Source organism: Callorhinchus milii, unplaced genomic scaffold, assembly GCF_018977255.1.
Source record: "Callorhinchus milii isolate IMCB2004 unplaced genomic scaffold, IMCB_Cmil_1.0 Scaffold1, whole genome shotgun sequence".
Taxonomy (NCBI): domain Eukaryota; kingdom Metazoa; phylum Chordata; class Chondrichthyes; order Chimaeriformes; family Callorhinchidae; genus Callorhinchus; species Callorhinchus milii.
In genome coordinates, this window is record NW_024704742.1 from 68,325,698 (window position 1) to 68,342,038 (window position 16,341).

A 16,341-nucleotide genomic window follows, 5' to 3' on the forward strand; every position below is an offset into this window, starting at 1 on the left:
CAAGGGCACTCAACAATTTTAGCTTGGAACCTGAGCTGGGAGCCCAGGTCAAAAAGTAACAGTCGAAGATGGACTGACTTAGACTTGTGCAAATGTTCGGGAGTTGCTGCTTGACAGCCCATGGGCCACCTTTCCTGGTAACCCTGTTCCATTTGTTAATTACATCCTGGAAAAGAAAACCTTCCTGGTGTCTTTACAACCCTAAACCTGTATCCCCTTGTTTTACTGTCTTTATGCATCCTAAAGTATTGTTACTTTCCCAATCCAATTTAAAATGTTATACACCTCTATTGGCCGAAGCAGCCCTTTTATGTCAAGGTCACCAAAACCACAGAGATTTACAAAAGATGAATTAGCACAGAAACAGACCAGTCGACCAACCAATCCATGCCGGTGTTTACACTCCACATGAATTTTTACCCATATTGTATTGCAAAGACCTTTAGTACTACAAGAGAGTATCGTTGAGTCCTGTAACATAGTGGTTAGTGTGCTTGCCTCATATGCGAGAGGACCCGCGTTTGATTCCCAGGCAGGGTGAAACCTTAAACAAGTTCCCTTACTCCACACACTTCTGTTTACCTAGTAGTAAGTAGGAACCTGGTTGTTATTCGACTGTCAGATCACTTTCCAGGAGTAATAATCACTCCCACGCCAAAAAATAAATTTGGTCACTCAATCCAGGAGTGTTTGTGGGATAATGTGTGTATGCAATTGGCTGCTGTGTTTTGCCGATAAAGTATACAGTCAATTCACTTTACACTATATTCTGTGAAGCGCTTTGAGACGTCTCAATGACATGATAAGATGCTATATCAAATGCAAGGATTATTAATATTAAGGGAGGAATTATTTGAGAGGTTATAAAGTCAAGGTAGATAGGACGTTGGGAATGGATGCACAAGGTGGGGTTTAACTTGACTTCCTCCAATGCTCAAGCAATTTCTCCTAAGAGGTTGTATCAATGATAGAGTTGTTTTTGGAAGGTAAGAGCTAAATGAATGGGGTGGAGGTGGGGGGGTGGTGGGGGGGTGATCTGGAGGCATAAGATCTGATGGCCCAAAGGCCATCTAGATCAATCTTGTGATCTTGTGAATGGATTGAAATGGCTTTTATTTATTCCTATTTTGTCTTCTTACCTTCAATGGCTGTGCCAAGAGAGGAAGTGTGAGAGACAACAACATGCATTTATATAGCCTTCATGCAGGGCAACTCGCAGCACTTAAAGAGACAGACAAATACAGAGAAACACAGATAGATTTTGTTTTGGGTAGCCAGATGTTTGCCAACAGCGGAAACCCATCATCATGCTCTTAAAAGCATTCAAACCAAGCTGACAATTCCATGTATCCCACCTACACATGGACATCCCAGAGATAGATTGTTGGAATGGAATGTGCACTCTCTCCCTGGAGGGGCACATCCTGTTTACTTAATTCCTGAAAGTATTAGCCCGGTTGGTAAGAGCCAAGGCTTGGGGACCCCAGAGTGTGCGTTGGGATAACTGCTGGAGTCGAACCAACTAAAACTACATAGCTTGCCATTGAGATTGCTGTCTATATCTGATAGATATAGAAAAAGATGAATACAGAAAGAGAAAGAGAAAGAGAAAGAAAGAGAATCCAACAATCATTACTATAAACACATGTATATGCAAGAAAGTTAACAGAAAGGACTGTTGAGTTAGACTGGGCATCAAACATGCACATCAGTAAACTGAATAAGTATGTAACCTTTCGGGTTAATACAATTTACATCAATTAATTGAAATGAATTCTGACAGATCACGGACTTGCAGGAAAAAATCATATTTTTCATTAAAATAATTGTCAAAATGTCCCATTAACAAGCCATTAACTAACTAATTTAATGTACAGATGCAAAATCAGAAGATATAATTGATACAGGACCTTAGCTTACACTCGTCATTTCACTCTCGCTGTGTCAGAGCAAAGCAGATAAGATGGAATGCATTCCATGAGTGTAGTTTTCTAACACTCCAAAGTGAAGTCTGAATAATTCTTGCATTTGTTATATAGTACCGTTTCACATCAGGAAGACTTCTTAAAGGGCACAGGGTTTACTGTAAAGTGTTGTGACTGTGAACTTATAGATGAACGTGGCAGATTATGGGCCAATGCCCTAGGAGAAACTCCCTTCTCTTTTCAAATAGTGCTGTGGGTTCTTTAATGTCCTCCTGAACAAAGAGAGGCAAGAGGTTTAACATCTCACCCGAAGGATGATGCCTCCATCAATGCAGCATTCCCCCAGCACTGCACTGTAATGTAGACCTAGACTAAGTAAGTTCAGAGTCCCAAAGTACCCAAAAGGGGAGAAATCTCTCCTGGATCTAGATTGATTCTATTTTATTAGCATCTGGGGCAGAGCAGAATTTGGCCAATTGTTGAAGCTATTGTTGAAAGAAACTTGCAGAAAACTGCTGCCAAAATTAAGACTGCATTTAGGATTTGCCACATCTGGACACTCTAACGTATGCTTGTGGAACATTATGGTGTGCAATTGGCTGCCGCCTTTTGCCCACAAAAATTCACTTTACAGTATATTCTGTGAAGCACTTTGCAATGTCTCAATGATGCGATGAGGGGCTATATTAACTGCAAGGATTATTATTATTTATTTGTTCGTGTTGTTATTTATTCAATCAATGCTTGGGCAGGGGAAGTCAGCGTAATAAATTCTTGTATCCCACATAAAGAGAAGTCTTGCAGGGGACTTGATTGAGGTATGTGAACTGTGAAACATGATAAAGAACAATGCTTTCAACTAGTCCAAGATAACTGGTCCAAGTCCAGGAATAAAAAGTTATGGGCAGACACCAGGAAGTTTTACTTTACACTGAGAGTGATCGAGGGCTGAGTCAGAAGTTGTCAGAGAAGATGACTGAGATCAATGGATTGATTCATTTCAGAAGTAACTTGCTGCTATAATGGGAAGACAGACCAGGGGCCGTGGCTCTAGATCGATAAGATCCAATGGACCAAAAAGCGTTCTTCATCTTTAGTGATTAAATTTACTGAGTTTAACTCAGTTGACCTCACCCTTCCAGAACACCCAGCCATCTGTCCTCCCATCACAACATTGAGCAGTTTTTTAGATGAGTCCCAGTGTTCTGGACTCAAGCATCCTTCCTTTTCCAGTTGTTATTGTATTCTGTGTACACAAAATACTACAGCAACAGCAACTTGCATTTATTTAGGGACCTTCACTTTTCACTCACAAAATAGTTAATCCACTTTACAATATATTCAGTGTGAAGCAAACTCTTTGAGACGTCTCAGCGACATGATAAGGTACTATATCAAACGCAAGGATTATTACTATTAACAACTAAAACATAATTGGTAAATGTATTCAGATTGTGAATCTCTGCATTCATGTCGTTGAATGAATTAAGTCCCATTTTACTAATTTAGAAAAAAAATGTACAAGTGAAAGACGTCAGGAGCTGTGACTGAGTCCAGGTGAATCGTGAGTGGGGCCGGCATCCAGCTCATTACAATACTTTAGACAATGTATTTAGTCTGGGCTAAATTAGCGGGATTGTACAGTGTCTGCACTCTGGATAATTATTGGAGGGTATAAAGGAAGTGCGCACTGCCAAGGTCTCAGTGCAGTTCCAAACCTTTGCGAAGCTGCTCATCTTCAAGACTGCTCAGCTTTGACCATGCATTCCGCTTGCCTGGCTCTCTGCCTCCTCTGCCTTGTCCCCTTCACCATGGCTTGTTACATTCAGAACTGCCCCTTAGGAGGCAAAAGGTCCATCATGGACACACAGATGAGACAGGTAAGGAACCAGTCCTTTCCTAAAAGGCTGCTTCTCTTCTCTCCGCTTGCTCAACATTTTGTTAGCATGTTGCTGGTGAGGTTGTTGAATGGTGCAGTTAGTTTATATTAATAATATAATAATAATAATCCTTGTATTTTGATATAGCACCTTATCACGTCATTGAGACGTCTCAAAGCGCCTCACAGAATATATTGTAAAGTGAATTGACTGTATTTTGTGGGTGAAATGTGGCAGTCAATTGCGCACAGCAGTGTCTCACAAACAGTCGTGGATTGAGTGGCCGAATTATTATTATTATTTTTGGGAGGTTTACAGTGACTATGTGAAGTGCAGTTTACATGTGAAGGGGAAGCACACTCATAAAATTGCGGGTTAAGCTTTGCCTAAAACAGATCAACGCTGTTTACAGGAACAAGGGATTTTGTAAACATAAATCAGCATTGCTTAGAATTTTAGTCACTTCCAATGCTCTTAGACCAGATCACAGCCTTTTGAAACTGTTCAATAAGTGGGTAATTTGTTCAAGTAAAGTCAGACACTTTTCACTGGAACTTGCCGGCACTGTGTAGTGAATGTCTTGTAACCACCCTGTAATAACCTGTAATTTCTGTATCATGTCAGCCTGGCTCAGTTGGTAGCACTCTCACCTCTGAGTCAGAAGGCTGTGTGTTCAAGCTCCAGGATAGCCTTTGAACTCCCATAGTCTAAGCTGACGTTACAGTGCAGTGCTGGGGGATGTTGTATTGTCAGAGGTGCCATCTTTCAGAAGAGGTTCCATCTGCTTGTTCGGCTAAAGACCCCATGGCTCTATTCAAAAAGAGAAGGGAGTTTCTCCCAGTGTCCTAGTCAACAATCCTCCTAATAAAACTGGTCACTCATTTCAAGGCTGTTTGTGGGATGTTGCTGTGAGCAAATTGGCTGCCGCGTTTCAGTGAAGTGACTGTGTATTTTATTTCCCGACAAATTACAAACAGTCACTGCCCTTTTCAGAATAACCTGTGAAGAGTCATATCCTCCTGACATGAAAGGCCCTATATTAAATGTAGGGATTGTTTATTTTTATAGTTTGCCGTGAAGTGTAGTGACTGTGTACGTTTGTGGGTGAACACGTTTGCCGGCTTCCTGCACACTGATGCAATCTCTCTTCTGTTCCAGTGTTTGCCGTGTGGCCCGGATGATAGGGGCCGCTGCTTCGGGCCCCGCATTTGCTGCGGGCGGGACATCGGCTGCTACGTGGGGACGGCGGAGACGCTGGGATGTCGAGGGGAGAATTACCTGCCATCCCCGTGTGAACCTGCGGGAAGGCCCTGCGGCTCAGAGCGTGGCAAGTGTGCCTCACCGGGAATCTGCTGCGATGATGGTGAGTCCATTTGTCCTCATTCCCCAGCCCTGGCCAGGAAAGACCTCAAGGCGACAGAGGGGGTGAATAGCAGATTTACTCAATTGATACCTGGGGATGAGGGGTATGGTCTATCAGCCAAGACTGGAGGAACGGGACCTTTACCAATGGGACACGACAAGTTAAGGGCTGACCTGATCGAGGGGTTTGATAGAGTCAGTAGGGAGAAATTATTTACACTGGTTGGTGAGGCAGTGACTAGAGAAGATCAATTTAAGATAGTAAATAGGGACGTGAGGAGAATGTTTTTCATGCACAGATTTGTTAGGAGTGGTGGTTTCTGGGATGTCACGCTACACAAATTTGCTGCCGCATTTGTTAACAAACATACAGTCACTTCACTTTACAGTACATCCTGTGAAGCTCTTTGAGAATCCTTCTGATCTGAAAGGCGCGGTTATCAAATGAAAGGATATTATTATGCGTTATATTATTAACAATATTCATTATTAATATTTGGCCAAACTAGTCAGTATGAGTTAGTTTGTCCAAATAATAATGGGGTGGGGGGAGTGGTGGGGGATGGGGGAGATGACCAAAAGCATAGTCAAAGAGGAGGTGAGCTTTGAAAGGGAGGGGGCGAGTTGTGAAGCAGGTTTAAATGCGAGTACGATCCATTGGGTGATGCGGAGCCAGTGAAGCCGGGCGAGGATGCAGGTGATGGAACTCACGGAACCTGGTGCGGGAGAAGACGCAAGTTGCAGGGTTCTGGATGGTCTACGCCTTGTGTTAAACGTGAGGCGGTGTCCCTTTCAGGACGTGTGTGAATTTCCACATAGGTTCCTTTCTAAAGCAGTAAAAAGAATGACAGCTGCGGGACTTAGAGGGTTAACGAACGTAAATCCTTAAAGGTGGGAAGCCGGGTGTGCAAGGCTGTCAAAAAAGCAAATGGAATCCTCAGTTTTATCGGGGTGTAGATTATAAAACCAAAGAGGTAATGCTAAACCTAAATAAACAACAACAAATGGTATTTTTCATACAATTGATATAGCGCCTTATCACATCATCGAGATGTCTCAAAGTGCTTCATAGGATATACTGTAAAGTTCATTGACTATGCATCTTGTGGGTGAACGTGGCAGCCAATTTGCGCACCGCAAAGTCCTGCAAATATTGAGTCACCAATTTTATTTGGGGGATTGTTGGCCAGTTCACAGGAAACAGAAACTCCCTTCTCTTATTGAATAGTGCCGTGGGATCTTTAAAGTCCACCTAAACAGGCAGACGGGAGTTGCATTTATATAGCATGTGGCAAGGTCTCAGAATGTTAACAGTGGTGGAGCTTGACGCTGAGCTGGAGAGAGGGGGGAGGTTGGCTCTCAGTTAGAATGCTAGGTCCAGTATTGGTCACCCCAGTTTAGGAAGGATGTCGAGGTGATCGAGGGGCTGAGAGGAGATTCCCTGGGTTGATACCGGGGATGAGAGAATGGCTGATCCCATGTTGTGCATTGATATTGTCTGACATTGGCGATGCCTGTGTTTGTGTTACAGAAAGCTGTGCCGTGGACCCCATGTGTAACGTGAGGACCACCTTCTCATCAGACTAACGTGGCTCAGCACTAACCCCCCCCACACACAAGACCTGATCTGACCCCTGGTGTGAAATTCTTGAACGCTCAATAATTCTTTCCACTAAGTGATGCTCAATGTCCATCCAATACGCTGTAGACTCACTGGACCAGACTGATGGGTTTGGGTGGAGGTGGGAGGGGGAAATCTCACTTGGGATCAAGATTCACTCTGTTTCTCTTCTTTTTAGGAACATTTTAAGAAAAACGGCTGCAAAGTTTTCAGTCGAACACAATGTCAGCCAATGATTTGTCAAATTCTGGACGCTCTAAAATGCTGAGAAATTAGAGTAAATTGAGACCGAGAGGGGTGTGGGGGTTGATCTTTTTAATGTTAAGCAGATATTGTCTGAAGTTGGCCCAATGTGTACACAGATGCATTTGAGATGAATGTGCAATAAATGTCAAAATTTGGCACAACAATATACAATAAACACCAGTGCTGTCCTTTACCTGAGTCCTGTGGTTACTGTTTGTGAATAATAATGGTAATAATAATGCTGATAATAATAATAATAAATGGTTTGACAAAATACCTTGTGAACAAAATATGAACCTCCTGCAAAAATTGGCTGCTACGTTTTGTCCACGAAATACATAGTCAATCCACTTTACAATATATTCCGTGCAGGACTTTGAGACGTCTCAACAACGTGATAAGGCTATTTTAGGAAGTTCAAACACACAAAGAAAAGTAACATCCATTCATATATAAAGTGGCAGTGGTATTGGTCTGGCTGACCCATCACTGAAAACCACTTAGAAATGACTTCTACAGCGCAATTTAAATTATAATAACGTAATAAACATAATATTAATCTTTCATCAATCATTTGATGCAGCGCCTTTCATGTCGGAAGAATGTCCCAAAGTGCTTTACAGGATATACTCAAATACCCTCCTCACCGGTCTCCGTGCTCCACTATCTACAATCTGTGGTAGCGACTGAAGCCACAGTTTAATGTCTCATCCGAAGGGCAGAATAATGGTTAATGACACACAAGGAGCCAGTGTATGTTTGTAGCAAAATAAAGTCTTTATTTTACTAGGTGTAACTGCAGTGCCAAAAGAAACACTCTTGATTTGAATTGATATCCGGTCAAAAGTCGCATGCCTTGGAGCTAACTTTCCCCTTTATACAGACTGCCCACATGTGCTGGGCACAAACACACACTTTGTAGGTTTTGAGAATGGTGTTTCTGATGAGCTTTTCCCCTTGTTCCCGTCACCTCTGTGGCCAGTCACTTCCCCAACAATCTGTCCTCACTTCTTCTTCTGAAATCGTCCAGCCACTAGGTCAGCCTGCAATTGTGAGTTTAAGAGAGAGAGTGTGTGCAAGAGAGAGTGCGAGAGAGTGAGAGACAGTGTGAGAGAGAGTGAGAGAGAGACAGAGTGTGAGAGAGTGTGTGTATATGAGAGACAGAGTGTGTGAGAGACAGAGTGAGAGTGTGTGTAAGAGAGAGAGAGAGTGCGAAAGAGAGAGAAAGTGTAAGTTTGGGAGAGAGTGTGTGTAAGAGTCAGGGATTGAGTGAGAGTGAGTGAGATAGAGAATGAGAGCATGAGCATGAGTGAGAGAATGAGAGAGTGAGGGAAAGTAAGAGAGTGTAAGAGTGAGAGAAACTGAATGACAGTGAATTTGAGTGAGTGAGAGATAGAAAATGAGAGTGAGAGTGTGAGAGAGAGAGAAAGTGACACAAGGAGGGAAAGTGAGTGAGAGCGAGTAAAAGAGATTGAGAGATTGAGAGAGTGCGGCATATGTGCACTGTCAGCAGTGTGTGTGCATACGCCCAGTTACCAAAATGCTTCTAAACAGGTTTGTCCTTGGGCTTCGCACGAAGGCACAATCATCGCCCTCACACAGCTGGAATACTTCTGAAACCTAAAACAAAACAGCAAATGTTTGTTCCTATGAACTTTGCTAGTTTAACAGCACTCACTAGTCACTGGGAGCAAGGGTTCTTCCTACTCAGCTCCCATTTAGTCCTGTAGCTCAGTGGTTAGAGCACTTGCCTCGCAAGCTAGAGACCTGGGTTTGATTCCAGCAGGGTGAAACCTTGAGCAAGTTTCCTTACACCACACGCCTGATAATAATCCCTCAAGAAAAAAATAATACATTGGTCACTTCAATCCACGACTGTTTATGGGACACTGCTGTGCGCAATTGGCTGCTGCATTTTGCCCACAAATATAAAGTCAATTCACTTAATAGTCTATTCTGTGAAGAGCTTTGAGACGTCTAGAAGACATGAAAAGTGCTGTATCAAATGCAAGGTTTATTAGTTACCCTGCAAACCAAAGCCCTCTCGGTTAGGGTGGTCCTACTGAGACAATCAGCTGTGTTTAAAGTCTGTCTTTATAAATCTGTTGCCTCAATTTCTGCCCTTGTGAATCTTTCACTGAATAAACCCGAGTCCTGTTGCGCATTGGTTAGTGCACTCGCCTCGCAAGTGAGAGGATCCAAGTTTGATTCCCAATCGGGGCAAAATGTTAGGCAAGTTTCCTTGCCTCACATTCTTGGTTTACACGACAGTAAGTAGGAACCTGGGTGTTAGTTGCTTTCTGGAGGTAATAATCCCTAAAAAAAATTGGGTTACTCATATTATTTTGTAATTTTTGTATTATGTCACTCGTGGAGAGGAAACTGTTTGTGGGACACCGTTGTGCGCAATTGGCTGCTGCGTTTTGCCCACAAAATACATAGTCAATGCACTTTACAATATAGCTTGTGAAGCGCTTTGAGATGTTTCACCAACAAGATAAAGCTCTATATCAAATGCAAGGATTATTATTATTAAGTGCTCTGTGAGTCCCACAAATTTAAAGAAAAAGGCAACAGGACTGACCTCTGGGGTCTGAGCTTGGCCCAGTTCCCTCTTTCCACCTGGGTACCAACCGTGAGACCAGTGCTGGGCTCGGGAGACCTGAGTGTTAATAGCCAGCAGCACCAGCAGCAGGAGGAGAAGGTTTCTCTGGAGAGCCATTGCCTGGTTTGGAAGGAAATTCTGTGGCTTCTGTCGAGATCCTAAGAGTTGATAACAAGTACCAGTTAGGCAGCGTGTAATGGAGGAAATCTGTGATGTTTCACAGCAACAATTTATCACAACAAGAACAAAGTTAGATTTATACAGCGTCATTCTCATTGGGAAGATGTTCCAAGGTGCTAGACAGAAGCACCTTGGGATGTTATTATTAATAATAATTAATAATTTACCTCTGAGTCAAGTATTTGGAATCGCATCATCCAATGCAGCACTGAGGATTTATTGCATTGTTGGAGGTGCTGTTAAAGATACAGTGGCACTATTCGAAAAGAGAAGGGAGTTTCTCTCTCCCAGTGTCCTGGCCAACAATGCCCCAGATAAATAAAATTGGTTACTCACTCCATGACTGTGTGTGGGATATTGCTGTGCACAACTGGCTGCCGCATTTCGCCCACAAAATACACAGTCAATCCATTTTACATTATATCTTTGAATCCCTTGGAGACATAATAATAATGATTATTATGTCTCAAAGGGATTCAAAGATATAATTATTATTATCTCAACAACGTGATAAGGCGCTATATCGAATACAAGGATTATTTCATATAATTTTCCATAAAATCACTTTTTTTTGGAAAATATTTATTTATCTTTAAATCTAATATTTAGTACAACCGAAATCCAAAACAAACACAACATCGTCGGTTGCAATTTTTTGCTTTCTCCCGATACAAAAACACATTCCGTTGTTTACGGTACATTCCTTCCCCGCACACAGGTTGTGCACACGTGTTTTGGGACGCTCCTTTTATCACAGTCGGGAGTCGCCCCTGTGTGCACCACATCCATGTGCGCACCACGCACACCCTGATAAGGCTCACTTGCCGCTTTCGGAAGCCGCCCTGATGTGCACTGTACGTGAACACTCAATCCACGACTGTTTGTGGGACACTGCTGTGCGCAATTGGCTGCCACGTTTTGCCCACAAAATACACTTTACAATATATTCTGTGAAGCGCTTTGAAACTTCTCAACAATGTGATAAGACGTTATATCAAATCCAAGGATTATTACTATTATTATTATTAATTTGGAAGCTGCTTCTATTTTTAAAAAATGCATAAAAAAGACTTCTAAATTAGTGCTGAATTTAAGAATTTTTGCACAGTTCTGTGACATCTTAAACTGTAAGACAACGTGGTCAGTCTTATTAGCTAAGACAAGATGGAATTTCAGGCCAGCAGTCTGCAGTAAGATTCAGTATCAAACATAGGTTTGAGTTACATAGAAACATAGGAGCATAGGAATTGCTAGACGAAAAAAGACTAAGATCCATCTAGTTCACCTTCTACCATCCTGGTAGTCTCTTGCTACAATAATGGAGCTGTTAATAGTAATTAATTCTGTATGGATTAATTTACAACACAGTGGAAAACTCTGGGAACCGTAGATCCAAAGGTACCTGGTTCTTCCAAGCCATACTACACTTGTCATGTCTCACATTATTCCTATACTGTAAACCAAAATACTATTTTCCAAAATAAATCCAAGTAATTTACACTTGAATGAACTGACACTATCTGCCTCCACTGTCTCCATAGATTTACCACTCGCTCACTGAAATAGTGTTTCACACTTTTACATTATAGACAATGTAACATTACCAAAACACTGAGTGATACAGCCCAGCACAGAATAATACTGACATTTGTTTTCCAAATATTTGTGTCAAACTGGCAGATTTAATCCAACCACTCAGACACCTACAGACACCACTCATAATCAGACTGCGCTGGTGGTCGCCTGAGACTGAAGAGAGCATCAACTCTAAACCCACCAGCACAAATTTGACAGTCTTGCCCACCTTTAAAGTGAAGCGGATTATCCCTTGGTTAAGTTCCAGACACATTGGCTATTTCTACACACTGTGCAAGTTAACTGCTTAGAGATATCTCAACGACATGATAACACGCTATATCAAATGTAAGGATTATTAGTATTATCATAATCACGAGGACCAGCGAGGTATTTCTAAACCACTCACTTTCTATCACTAGCTCAGCTGAAATCCTGTTTGCAGACTTAGACTCACGTGTGCGACGGAGCTTCGGTCTTGTTTCTCTGTGTCTCCCCTTTCAATGGTCTGGTGAGAATCTGTTGTAATTCTCTCTCTATATATAGGCTTTTGATAAATCCTGCAGGTTGGAAGACCGATCGATTCTGTATCACTTTGTGCAAATAATGGCTCATTCAGACTCATCCCCATCTGTGATCCTACGTCTGTGGCACTCCCTGGAGACTGAATTCATCTATTTACATCAGTACCTGATGTACAGAGAAAACTAAGTTCTCTCAAAGCAACAACAAGAATAACGATAATAAGAATAAATATAGCGACAACACCAATAACACTGGTAATAACAATAATTATAACTGATAATAATTATATTATATAAAAATAATAATATATTAAAATTCTTGCCTTTGATATAGCACTTTATCACATTGTTTAGACTACTCTAAGCGCTTCACAGAATATATTGTACAGTGAATTGACTGTGTATTTTGTGGGCAAAACTCGGCAGCCAATTGCATACAGCAGTGTCCCACAAACAGTCGTGGAATGAGTGACCAAATGTTGTTGTTTTGTGGAGGGATTATTACCCCGAGAAAGCGATCCACCAATTGACTAACAACCGTGTTCCTACTTACTGCTAATTAAACAGAGGCGTGTGGAATAAGGAAACTTACCTTAAGTTTCTCCCTGCTGGGAATCGAACCAAAGTGCTCTCACTTGCGAGGTGAGTGTGCTAGCCATACCCTATGCATGTAATAACAATAATAACTGATAATAATTATAATAGGAATTAAAATAATAACAATAATGATACAGTCAACTCCTGATAACTTGCCCTCAAAGTGAAAAGGACTCAGTGACAAGTTATCCAGAGTGGCGAGTTGGGTATATGTATAAATATATGAATAAATGCAGCCAGGAGATTGACATCATGATGATTTAAATTTAATGGTTAATGACAAGTTAAGACAGGGTTGAGTTATCATGAGTTTATTGTAATAACAATAATACTACTACTAATAACAATAATGCTCAGAGGCTCTCAGGGAATTGATGCAATTTAAAAGTTAAGGGATTGTTAAACAAGAAACAACAGTCCCGGGTCACAATTTCCTTTAACTTCAAAAATCACTTCAAAAAAAGGAACATTTCACCCAAAACATCCATAATCAATCCATTTTACAGTATATTCTGTGAAGCGCTTTGAGATGTCTCGAAGACGTGATACGGCGCAATATCAAATACAAGGATGATTAGAAATTTGCTCACTTATTTCAGTGGATGTTAATCTGTGTGTGTGTGGAGAGGGAAGGGGTTCTCTTATTCTGTGGGAATATGTTTCAGCACATTAATTTGGGGTGGATTTGTGTATCTGCATATTTTGTGTGTCTATAGATATACAACAACAACAACTTATATGGACGAGAGACAACTTTCTTCAGCTCAACGTGCGCAAAACTGAGGCCCTCCTGATTGGCTCACGTCAGCGCCTCCGCACCTCAGGCGCTGACACCATCAGCATCCAAGGCTGCACTCTCCACCTCTCAAAGCCATCAGGAACCTCGGGGTTCTGTTCGACCCTGAGCTGTCCTTTCTCCCTCATATCCGCACCACAACTGGCACCGCCTTCCATCACCTCCGGAACATCGCCAGACTACGGCACTACCTCACCCCTCACGCTGCTGAAACCCTGGTCCACGCCTTTATCACCTCAAGGCTGGACTATGGGAACTCTCTCCTCGCCGGCCTTCCCGCCACCTCCCTCCACACTGCAGGTCATTCAGAACTCTGCAGCTCGTGTACTGTCCCGCACCAGGCTTCGGGACCACATCACTCCCACCCTCGCTCACCTCCACTGGCTCCCCATCCCCCAGAGGATCGAATTCAAGATCCTCATCCTCACCTACAAGGCCATCCACGGCCTTGCTCCCTCCTGCCTCTCTGATCTACTATCCCCCTACCTACCTGCCCGTACCCTCCGTTCCTCTGGCTCCGGTCTGCTCCACGTCTCCCGCCCCAACTGCCCTAACATCGGTGGTCGGGCCTTCAGTCTCTCAGCCCCCAGGCTCTGGAACTCCATCCCCCAGTGCCTTCGCCGCCTCCTCCCTCTCCTCCTTCAAGGCCGGTCTCAAAACCTTTCTCTTTGACCGAGCCTTCAGCTCCCCTCTCGACTCTCTTCCCTCTCCTCGCTCCCTCCCTTCCCTCCCCTCACCCTGACCATTTCCCCCCTCCTCGCTCCCTCCCTTCCCTCCCCTCACCCTGACCATTTCCCCCCAATGCTCGGGTCCTGACCCAACTGTGCAGCGCCTTGGGACGTCCTCCTGACGTGAAAGGCGCTTTATAAATGGAATCTTGTTGTTGTCTTGTTGTTATATAGCGCCCTCCACGCCGGACAGCATCTCAGAGCGGCTTTCAGCGGCTTTTGGAGAGAGGTATTTGCGGAGACGGGCGATGCGTCGGAGGTGGAAGAAGACGGTGCTGGTGAGGGACCGGATGTGGGGGAAGAAGGATAATTGGGGGTCGAACCTGATGCCTAGGTTGCGTATGGGTTCAGAGAGTTTTAGGGGGAGGTCGGGTAGGTGGAGGAGGTGAGAGCCATGGGATTTGAAACGTTGACGAGAGCCAAAGAGTATGGCTTCCATCTTGTCGACGTTCAGTTGAAGGAAATTTGCACTCATCCAGCCCCTGAGGTCTGACAGACAGGCTGACAGAACATCAGGGGACTGGGGGTCGCAAAGAAAGGTGGAAAAATAAAGTTGGGTGTCATCCGCATACATGTGGAAATGTACCCATGTCTACGGATGACATCCCCAAGAGGGAGCATGTAGATCAGAAAGAGGAGGGGGCCAAGGATGGATCCTTGGGGTACCCCGCAGTTAACTGGGTGAGAGCGGGAGGAGAAGCCGTTTGAGCAGATGTACTTCTGGCGGTTTGTGAGGTAGGACTCCAACCAGGCGAGTGCGGTCCCACTGAGGTGGATGCCGGAGGAAAGGCAGTGGAGGATGGTGTGATCGACTGTGTCAAACGCAGTGGAGAGGTCCAGGTGGACAAGGAGGCAGAGGGAGCCCTGGTCACAGATAGAGAGGATGTCGTTTGTGACTTTCACAAGTGCATTCTCTGTACTGTGGGCAGAGTGGAAACCGGACTGGAGGGGTTTGAAGAGGGAGTCGGAGGAGAGGTGAGCGCGGAGTTGATTTGCAACAATGCGTTCTAAGACTTTAGCGAGGAAGGGCAGGTAGTGGCTGGGGTTTGAGGGATCTAGGGAGGGTTTTTTGAGGAGGGGGATAATGACAGGAGTTTTGAGGGGGGCAGAGATTGATCTAGAGGAGAGGGACTGGTTGGTGACATCAGCCAGTAGTGGGCAGAGGAGGGTGAGCTGGTGACCAGCAAGTTGGTGGGGAGGGTGTCGAGGCAGCAGGTGGTGGGTTTCAGGGAGGTGATGGTGGGTGAGAGGGAGGAGGGAGAGATGGGGAGGAGGGAATGTAGGATGGGGGTGGTGGTAGGAGCAGATAATGGTGAGGGGGGTGGAGAGGGGGTGGTGGTGGGTGACAAGACGCAGGAGGATGAGGCTGCCTGGCAGATTTTGTGAATTTTAGATGAGAAGAAGTCCATGACCTCCTCGCACGGCATTGGATATGAAGATTGAGGAGGCCCGAGGGGTGGCATGGAGGAGGTAGTGGGTGGTGAGTTGTGTTTAGCCTCCGAGATGATGTTGGAGTAAAAGGCCGTTTTTGCGCGTGTCAAAGAACGGCGGTAGCTGTGGAGATGCTCGAGCCACAGCTGGGGGTGAACTGTCAGGCCAGTTTTCCGCCATCTGCGCTTGAGCAGCCGAGTTTTGTTTTTTAGAGAGCGGAGATGGTTGTTGTACCAGGGGGATCGGGTGGGTTTGGAGATGGTACTGGATTTTAGGGGGACAAGGGCGTTGAAGGTGGAGGAGAGGCGATCATGGAACAGCTGGACGGCTGCTTCAGGATCTCTGCGGGTGGAAGGCCAGAGGGATAGAATATTTGATGATGAGAGGGCCTTTGTGAGGATCTCAGGGGGTAGCCTTTTCCAAGGGCGGTAGAGGATGGTTGAGGGCTTGGTGGAGGAGAGAGGGATGTGAGAGGAGAAGAAGATGAGGAAGTGGTCCGAAATGGCCTTGTCCACTATGCTGAGGTTGGAAATGTTAAGGCCGTGGGTGATAACGAGGTAAAGTGCATGACCACGGTTGTGGGTCGGTGAGTTTATATGAAGGGTAAGGTTTAGGGAGGAGGAGGGCAGTGAAATCGGCAGAATTGGTGCAAGGGGAGTTTAGGTGGAGGTTGAAATCGCCCATTATGAGTAGGCGCTCGGAGCAGAGGGACAGGGAAGAGAGGAGAGTGGAGATGTCTGTGAGGAAGGAGCCGGGGGGCTTAGGGGGGCAGTAGACAAGGAAGATTTTCAATGGGAGAGAGGGGTGCAAGAGAGTGAGGTGTTCAAAGGAGGGGAAGCAGGCAGAGTACGGGGTGAGACCAAGGGAGGCT

At 44.4% G+C, this 16,341-nt stretch overlaps 2 protein-coding genes across 2 annotated transcripts; one reads left to right on the top strand and one right to left on the bottom strand.

The window, feature by feature from the left end:
• The first annotated feature begins 3,580 nt into the window (after positions 1-3,580).
• LOC103181497 (oxytocin-neurophysin 1-like) lies at positions 3,581-7,227 on the top strand. The gene is made up of 3 exons (XM_007898019.2): positions 3,581-3,805; positions 4,964-5,168; positions 6,699-7,227. The coding sequence occupies exons 1-3, from the start codon at positions 3,686-3,688 to the stop codon at positions 6,752-6,754; spliced, it is 381 nt and encodes a 126-aa protein (XP_007896210.1). The 5' UTR covers positions 3,581-3,685; the 3' UTR covers positions 6,755-7,227.
• A 611-nt stretch (positions 7,228-7,838) lies between these two features.
• Positions 7,839-11,852, bottom strand: gnrh2 (gonadotropin-releasing hormone 2). The gene is made up of 4 exons (XM_007898018.2): positions 11,804-11,852; positions 9,619-9,797; positions 8,571-8,654; positions 7,839-8,077 (listed from the first exon to the last, which is right to left on the bottom strand). Exons 2-4 carry the CDS (start codon positions 9,754-9,756, stop codon positions 8,039-8,041), a joined length of 261 nt encoding a protein of 86 aa, XP_007896209.1. The 5' UTR covers positions 9,757-9,797; positions 11,804-11,852; the 3' UTR covers positions 7,839-8,038.
• Positions 11,853-16,341: the final 4,489 nt, after the last annotated feature.